The sequence below is a fragment of the Nuphar pumila genome, chromosome 17, assembly GCF_984573655.1.
Source record: "Nuphar pumila chromosome 17, dmNupPumi1.hap1.1, whole genome shotgun sequence".
In the NCBI taxonomy this organism is placed as follows: Eukaryota; Viridiplantae; Streptophyta; class Magnoliopsida; order Nymphaeales; family Nymphaeaceae; genus Nuphar; species Nuphar pumila.
Window position 1 is genome coordinate 82,666,227 of NC_143265.1, and position 8,887 is coordinate 82,675,113.

General features: G+C 40.0%; 1 protein-coding gene across 1 annotated transcript; it reads right to left on the minus strand.

The window, feature by feature from the left end:
* Positions 1-1,720: 1,720 nt before the first annotated feature.
* Positions 1,721-3,399, minus strand: LOC149812523 (phospholipase A2-alpha-like). The gene is made up of 4 exons (XM_089993307.1): positions 3,153-3,399; positions 2,767-2,809; positions 2,540-2,665; positions 1,721-1,974 (listed from the first exon to the last, which is right to left on the minus strand). The coding sequence occupies exons 1-4, from the start codon at positions 3,282-3,284 to the stop codon at positions 1,802-1,804; spliced, it is 474 nt and encodes a 157-aa protein (XP_089849433.1). The 5' UTR covers positions 3,285-3,399; the 3' UTR covers positions 1,721-1,801.
* Positions 3,400-8,887: the final 5,488 nt, after the last annotated feature.

Below are 8,887 nucleotides of genomic sequence, written 5' to 3' on the forward strand. Positions count from 1 at the left end.
TGACCCTGCGCTGGACTACCAGATGAGACCCCGTTTGGCGGAAGACCAAAAAATTTGGCAGATGAAAAAACCTCAAAGACATAATGCGATACAGGAAGAGGACGCAGAACCGAGGAGCCAAGCACCATGTATCTGATTGCCAGGTTGGTTCTAGCATTAAACACAATAAGATTGATAACCAAATCGTCAGAGCGTCTGGAGGAAAAAATAATAAGGGACGATTGCATATTCGTCCTTTGTCCACCACGCGCAAGCGTGCCCAACCGCGCAGAGAGAGAGAGAGAGAGAGAGAGAGAGAGAGAGAGAGAGAGAGAGAGAGAGAGAGAGAGAGAGAGAGAGAGATTTTCCCTTTGATCTTGATGTTTAAACTTACGAATCTATTTAGAAGTGAGAAACAAAAGAAGGAAATATACAAAAAAAGAAAAAGAAAAACACAATGGATGTGCGTGTTCAAGAAACATTCGCTTTTGCTAAGTCTGTCCAAGAACAAGGATAACCAAGTCGCTAGTGGTGTTTTTTGTCCTCTACCTGATCTTTCTTTAATCTTCCAGTCTCTTAATTTTAGTCAGTTGGTGAAACAAGATGAAATAAAGGCATATTCATATGGTTCATGTGCCACAAAAAATGCCATTCAACTCTCTACTATTTTCCAGCTTTAATTTTAAAAAAATCAACTCAATACCAACTGTCTCGGGTCGATCTTTCAAAATGGGGGCATGTATAGTGCGGAGCTCTATTGAGTGGAAAATGCATCGAGTGTAGAAACGCGCTGTATGCATTCGCTTGATCGGTGACGTGCGGTGGTAGCACATTATGCGATAGGCATCGATATCGATGTTAGTGCATCATTGTGTAGCGGCACAGACGTGAAGCGTTATTCGGTTAAGCAATGCTAGCGGATTAGAGGATGTTGCCTTTGAAGATTTGGATAAGGACCTCTCTGCTTGCAAGATTGGTCCCACACGTAGCGGTTGAACACACGAAGGTGCATGTGGTTTAGGGCTAATTCTCTCAAAGATCACATTTGGTGATTCCAATCGAATATGGTGACTCATGGCTAGGCGAGTGAATGCCTAGGCACCGACGAATGAGTTTGGGTAGTGCTCTTCGCTATGGTGTTCAATCATCAACTGATTTTTGAACTGGGGGTCACAAGGTCTTGTTCTTTCAGTGGCGAGGCTTTACTATGTCGTGCGCATGGAGCTGCAATACGCTTCATAGCACACAAGGCTAAAGCAAAGTTTGTGCCTCTTTCGAAAGTGATAGCTGGTATGTGACAGTTATACACAAAGTGACATGAACTACATGGAATGCGCATTTGAAAATGTGCTTGATCAGCTTCCGTTAGGCAACTGCATACGGGTAGTGTGTAGGACCAATGAAAATGATTCAGCACATGGAAATGTGTTGGTACGCAGTCTTTAGCCGTTAAGCTGATCAGTTTGGGCAGCTTGGCGCGTTGCGGGTTTGCGAAGCATTCTACGCCTCTGACAAAACAATAGAAAGGTTTGCGGCGGTAAGAAATCACACCGCACTAGCTTATTGAAAAAAGTAAACCTGTAACACCAACAATCCTTTAAATAATTCATTCTAGTTGATTTAACATCAGATATATGTGAACACAAAGACTTTTATTTCATTGTCTCGACATGTTCTTGAGTTGGATAGGCTTCAAATGTAAGCTTGTTGTCATTGTCACCAGAAACGTGACTCAACGAGATCATTAAAACTATCTTAGTTCCCAAAGTAATAGCACATAAAGTTACATAAACTTCTTTATACACCTCATGATGCAACAACATTAATGATGATGTATTATACCTCCAGCAATCAAGGCAGCTTCGATGACCGTGTAAATGATATCAACAACTTCCGTTACCCTGCATGTATTTCCCTTGAACGTTTTCGCACCGGACTTGCGGAACCTGGTGATGCATTTCAGTAGAGCCTTATTGCACCCCAAGTCAAGATAGCCTGTTACAGTTGTGCAGAGAAGGAGCATAATCATATAAGACTTCATATTATATGTAGCGTCTGCAAGACAACCATCCATCGTGGCATTTCTCGAGATGGTTCTTTTGTTCATCTCGAGAAATGTTGAGATGGATGGTCAGCAGCAGTGAAGCTGAATGCTAAGCATGGAGCGCCGCTACATGAAAAAATGGCCTCAAATCCTATAAATAGCAGAAGAGAAGGAAGGATATAATATTTGACAGTTGTTAAAGGGGGTAATAATAGAACGGCAGCTATGAGTGCTACGGAGAGGTAAAAAGCTGGTTGTTGGTCAAAAGGTGCCTAAAGAACATGACAAAGCCTTAAAAGTAAGGTAAGGGTATGCTACATTACTTGTCTCGTGAAGGCTGACCAAGTTCCTAAACTCCAACTTCAGCGAACAAGTTCATGACCACGATCATTTCTACTTTGTAGAAACAACATTTTTCATGAACTTGGTCAGACTTTACATTGTACCAGAGTCTACCATACATACTGTATTAACTAATAATGAAAAAATTATGTATCAATTGACAATTGACATTACTTTTTTTCGCCTGAACACAAGCATCATGCATCTGGCAGCAAGCATCTAGACCATCACATGGGGGCTCTCCAGGGCAACCACTGTACAGAAGTCCGCAATACTTTCCATACCTCAAAAATGGAGGCACTGCCCAGGCCACCATATGTAACAGAGCATGATATTATAACAAAACCCTTTAAGAAAGATGAAGAACCATTAAAAGAAAACAAAGAAGGCAATAGTAGTACCGGAACAAAAGTCTGACTCGCATTTCCTGCTACATTCTGAGTGCTAGAAAACAGAGAAAAAGAAAGAAAAAAAGAAAAAGAGAGGAAGAGAATCAAAACCCAAGTTTGAAGACCAAACATTTTACAGGACCCCAACTTAGTTTGGAGTCGGCGGATCGCGTGTGTTACAGAGTCCACCAAAGGCGTTACGAGGATGCAAACGGTTCAGATCCAGTATAGCTAAATACATGGAGATTTGGGTTGGAATCGGAACCAGAACAACCAAAAATTGCAAAACCTCCATCCTGGATTGGACCCATTTGCATGCCTAAGAGGCATGAGATGTCATGGTGACTATAGCTATGTAATAATAAACTACAAACAAAAAAGTGTTGGTTTGCACTCACCAAGAGTGAGGAAGTACGTAGAGCAGTGTTCTGAATGCCAAGGTTGAGACCCTGAACTGGGATCAGTAGACAAGACAGCAAAAGGGGTGAGATGATTACCAAGATGAGATGAGAAAACCTGCACTTCTTCATGGCTGCCTGGTTGATGCCCACCAATATTGGTGATGGTCCTGGTGGGTGGATTTGGTGTTGGTGGTGGTCAGTATTCTCTGCCAGATCTGAAATCAATGCTTGGTTCTCAACCAACGCACTCGTTTATAGAGCATGATATTGCTGAGGAATTGTGACTGCCTCAATGTGGGTGAAGTGTAAGGTTTGTCTTGTTCCGGCTCGTGATATTATTTTGTTCTTTTGTTGGGGTAGCAAGAAAATGTAGGTTTGGATATGACAGTGGTGTGGTTCCTTTTCCCATCGTTGATGTGAACAATCCAACGGTGGATACAGGCTGTTGTTGACAGATCCTATTGGTGACCAATAGTGTGATTTTGATTGAAATGTAAGTAAATAAAAGCAAAAAGCTCCAGCTAGCCTTTGGCACAATTCGGCGTGGGCTCCCTTGCCAGGCCACTTTTGCTTGACCAAGGCATGGGTTCATATAAGGGTTTCTGGTATATATGTTGTACACAAAATCGATCTGTGAAATATATGCAAATCTTGGTTTTTCTATCGCTTTTTGGTATGTCAGATTTGAACTCTTTCAATCTTCTTTGAATGGTTGCATTGATTGGATGTTCAGGCTCTTATCGATTAACTAGGTCATGGTTATGCCTGCCTGAGATTGATATGTTGGGAGTTTTGGTTGGAATTATTGGGAACTAAGGATTCAAGGATCAATAAGCTTGGATGGTTTATTTTCCGGGGCAGGTTATATGTTCCCCCAGGAACACGCACAATAGCTACAGTGCGTGTTCCTGGGTCCCCACTGAGCGTCGCGTGACGCTCAGTGGGGTGTACGGAAGAGCCGTACACCCTGCACACTTATGTACGGCGGTGTACGGCTCCCCCGTACACCCCACTGAGCGCCACGCGGTGCTCAGTGGGGACCCCAGAACACGCACTGTAGCTACAGTGCATGTTCCGGGTGCACACGCAACACCCTCTCTTTATTTTTTATTTTTGTCTTTTTGGCTAGGCCAAGTGTAAAACTCCCATCACTCTCTTTAGTGTGTGCATTATATCTAAAGTGCATTTGTTCAGCTCCATGCTCTATGTCAGAGGGGTCTCTCTAGCCACCCGCGGCCATGTGCCATGATACGAGGGTATTACACCACTCGCAGCCCATCTTAACTTCGTATCCGCAAACGAAGGTCTTCTATGTGAAATTCATGTGTCACAATTGAATATTTTCTTGCATAATCATATGTGGAGAACACATCCGTGAAGTCAGAATATAAAAAAAGCTACTCCATCCGAAGGTGCCATGCCGGTGCCTACGCGATTCCACCTGAACTTCGAGTCACATATCTCTATGCACATTGAGAATCTTTGAGCCAATCGTTTTGGCAAAACACAGAGTTTATGTTCGGAAACACTATTGAGGACAAAAGCATTGTGTTTTCAAGTGATATTAAGGTTCCTCCTACTGGCGAGAGGTCAATGCTCATAACACTTATATAGGAGTCCCTACTCTTGACTTGCATTGGTGTATTATCATGTGGTCCAAAGTGAAAACCCCCTATATCTCGTGAATAACACATCAAAGTGCACAAGGGGTGCTCACGAGTATGAAAATTTCCCATTTAAGCATCTTAGGCATGCAAGAGGCCTGCTCTTGTCTCTTGCCTTACCACCTAACATTGCACCCTTACGAGGAGCTCAGAATGCATGTTGGGCGACAATGATTCTACTTGGCTAGGGAGTTTCAGTATATCATACTAGCAACCGACTTTGACTGGGGGTCAAAAGACCTTCTCCATCATAACGAAGGGTTTCTCATGGGGGTACGCTAGTCCAAAAGTACAATATGCCCCTCGTTCGGATTCTCTTTATTCTTCTTGTTGTATTTTGTATCTAATCGTTGCATGTACAATCTTTTGGAGCTTCATATCAGATTTGGCGTGAAAATGCCAATTACCTTTATTGTCGATGATTGAGAATCTCGTCTAACAACCACCGATCATCTTTTCTTCTCCATCGATCTTCCCTTTTGTAGACTCGGCTCTGGAATATGTGCAGCAAGAGGATATCAATGTTGCAGCAAGTGAAAGATGTGAGTACATGTTTTTAAGAAAGGTGGACTGCTCTCTTCTTTTTAAAACTCGTCGGACAACCCTTGAGGTAAGTCTTCTCACCCACTGCTTGTAGTTAGGCATAGAATAGATTTAAGTAGATTTAGTATATAGTTCTTTGTTAGTTTATTAAATTGATTTATTCATTAAGTTTTTTTTCCATTTTTTTAGGAATTTTAATGAGATTAAACTCATTAGAATTAAGATAGGATAAATTAATTGAATAGCATAAATCGGCGTTAGAGTGTCCTGTAGTTTTGACGTGTCATAGTTATTTTCAGTCGTTTATTAATTTTAATTCTATATTAGTTAGATTAAAATTTATTTTCATCTTGGTGTCTTGCATTAGATTCTATCATCATCATCATTTTTAGGATTAATTTAGTCAATATTAGCCGAGTTCTTGTTCACGTTAACGGTAGGTGATTATATCGTGCAATTTAGTTCTTTCTATATTTTTAATTAATTTTCAACATTTTGTCATCAAGTTAGTGATAATTTCTTTAGTTTAGAATTGATTTTAGTCTAGTATGCATTCTGATTAGTATTTAATTAGATTGAATTGCATTGTTTTAATTAATTTTTAATCACTTTATCATTAAGAATAGAAATTAGTAAAGTGAATTCCATGTTTTAGCTCATCATTTGATGTGAGTTTTTGTAGAGTTTCATCCAGAAACAAGGCAGACATGTAACTAGAGGATATTGGCTAGGTCTATGCCAAATTTGAGGCGATTCTAATATGTTTTGACCCTACTTATCATTTGTCCAAAGTTGACAGGTCCTGTCGAGTTCAGGTTTTCTTTATTTGCAAATTGGGTAGAATAGTTTAGTTTTTTTATTATTTTTGGGTATTGCTTTGTGTGATTCGATATATTAGTGTTAGTTAGGTCTAGTCTGTGTATGTGTGCATTGATTTTTGTCAAGAAAAAACAAAGGTGTCTTTATATAGTTTTCATTTTAGTTATGGCCGTTAGTATACTCTTCTTGTTTTTGTTTCTGAGTAGTGTTAAATTAGATATATTTATTATTGATTATTTGATTAGTTGTAGATTTTCTTTTAGTTGTTCTCAAATTTAGTTAGGTTTAATTTGTTTGAGTTTTTAATTGTTAGTCCCGTGGGCTTTCTGGTTATTTTAATAATAGTCTTGTTAGTATAGGTACAATTGTGTTATTTTGTTTTGCAGGTATTTTCTCTTAGATGTTTCTATTTACGAAAGAGGATATCTATCATTGCCTCTTTAATTGAGCCCAAAGAGAGAGAGAGTCCCGAGCTTAGTTTATGATTTTTTTTTCATTTTAATTGTGTTTACTTTTATCACATTGTAATTGCAGAGATAGTGTAATTCTTTTATTTTCTTTTGAAGTATTAATAAAGTGAGGTTTTCAAGTAAAATATTATGCCTTATTTTTCGTTCCTTGAGGAGACGATCCGACTTGCCACTCTACACGAGTGCAAGGACTGGTTTTGAATTTATTATTTGGTGTGCAACTCTTGTTTTAAAATAAACGTTTGCAAAAATTGCACCACTGTGGGCGTGAATGGATCTTTCCACCCATGACTTACCATAAATCATAAAGTTTAGGTTGTTCACGATCGTTGGTAAGCTGTAGGTCATGCAAACAATCCTCCTTCTAAAATTTAGGGTGGTGCAAAACTCACACTACCGGCCACCAGACTGACCCTTGGAGTTTTGACCTTTGTGCAACAAGTCCTTTCTGGCCATGCCTTTTTTGTTCTGCACCACCTTCTAGCCTAATCCATCTGTTGCAAGAAGGGTGTCTTTTTTATGGCATTGATTTCGTTGACAAAAAAATTTCTTGTGGTATATTTTTGATGAATTTGGGAACATCATTTAAGAGAAGCGCCCCTTCATGCCGGCACATCCAAAACTGTTATGAGTCGCTTGGTTTGGTTAGTTAGGTAGAGCATACCCCATCCAACCATGTCATCTCGTAACTTTGCCAAGTTGCAAATATTAGCAGTCTGAGACTTTGTGGTTGATATGTTCGATATGGGATCTTTGCATTGCTATGATGGTTGCTCGACGCCAGTTCCTTCCTTCTCCCTCTTCGTAACTCCTCTTGGTTGCTTGACGAATAGGAAGAGGAAGGCTAAAGATTTGCCGACTTCGCATGCCTCTATCCTCCCTTATAGGATTTCACGTAAGAAGGCATTGCCATCCCTTGGCTCCAAAGTTTTCATGTCTAGACAGTCCTTCAAGACCCTCGCTAGGGCCAGGAAGAAGCTGTTGGAACAAACAGTGACAAAAAATAGGATTTAGGAAAATCGAGATCCCAAGCCTAGAGTCACGTTCTTAAGATCGCTATTTTTAGAACTTCAATCGCCTCACTTCAAGATTTTTGAAGATGCAAAAAAGGTTTGATCGCGACTGAATTCCTAGGATACAATTAGGCTTGAACCTCAAGAGTGTCACTGTTTTGCAAGACCAACTGACCTCTCCTACAATTGAACTTGGCAAGCCAAATCAAGAACAAAAGAATAGAAAGAGAAAAAAACTTGTGAATAAGAAAATCTAATAAATCAAAAGACAAAAATGAAGAGATTTATATACTTTAATATGGGCAAAATGTTTTTGTAATAAATGAAATTAAAGGCCATAAATCCAATGGTTTGAAAATTGGACAAAAATGACCTTGAATGATCACCCGCTTTTGACTAATGGTCAAGAACCTCCAAAACCGTTCAACAGTTACAATGCCCCATAAATGCTATATAAATGCCAAACCATTAGAGAAAACAGAAAGTCGAAGATGACTTGGTCAAAGGTTAAGGTCAAAGCAAACCTCAACACTTCACATACACCTTGCGTGTGCACAAAAGGTGCATCCGTTCTTGTGCGAAGCTCAACAACGTTCGCAAGCCACCCTAACACATAACGTTTACCAAAGTAAAAAAAAAGAGAACAAACACTCTATTTAAACCACGCGAACAATTTCTCCCTCTTAGATATGAGATTAAACATTTTTAAAGCACTTTTGGTGGGAAACAATAAAGCACCAAAACTTTACAAAATGAGCTATATTTTAAAAGTTTTTCCAATAAAAGCATTGGTCAATTTGACGCTCATCCTTTTTTCTTAACATTTCATCCTAATCCTTGAGTCACAGACTAAGAGCTTGAGGGAAGTGTTGTCTCTCCAATTGTTTTTTTTTTTGAAAGGCAAGCTGGGCTAAGGCAGACCCCTACCAGTTATTATTCAACGTACCACTGAGGTTTGAACCTGCAATATCCCACCACAAGGAGACATGCACTGGTAGCTCCTACGAACCAGGTGGAGCCACTGTTGGTTTGTCTCTTTCATTGTGCTTCCAATGAATTTCGCATACAGGTTGATCAGAGCATGTTCAATCCTCATGAGCTCTTGCATGGATTCGACCTTGCTCCCTGCCCCCCCCCCTGCCCCCCTCTCCCTCTCTCTCACACACACACAACCGTTGATTTCCTAATCACCAAAAAAACCAGAACAAAGACCACATTTTGGA

Coding starts and splice junctions, on each gene's coding strand:
- LOC149812523 (XM_089993307.1), bottom strand. CDS start 3,284: ATGAAGAAGTGCAGGTTTTCTCATCTCATCTTGGTAATCATCTCACCC. Junction 2,810..3,152: donor TACGTACTTCCTCACTCTTG/GTGAGTGCAAAC, acceptor TCTGTTTTCTAG/CACTCAGAATGTAGCAGGAA. Junction 1,975..2,539: donor TTGTGTTCAGGCGAAAAAAA/GTAATGTCAATT, acceptor CAACTGTAACAG/GCTATCTTGACTTGGGGTGC.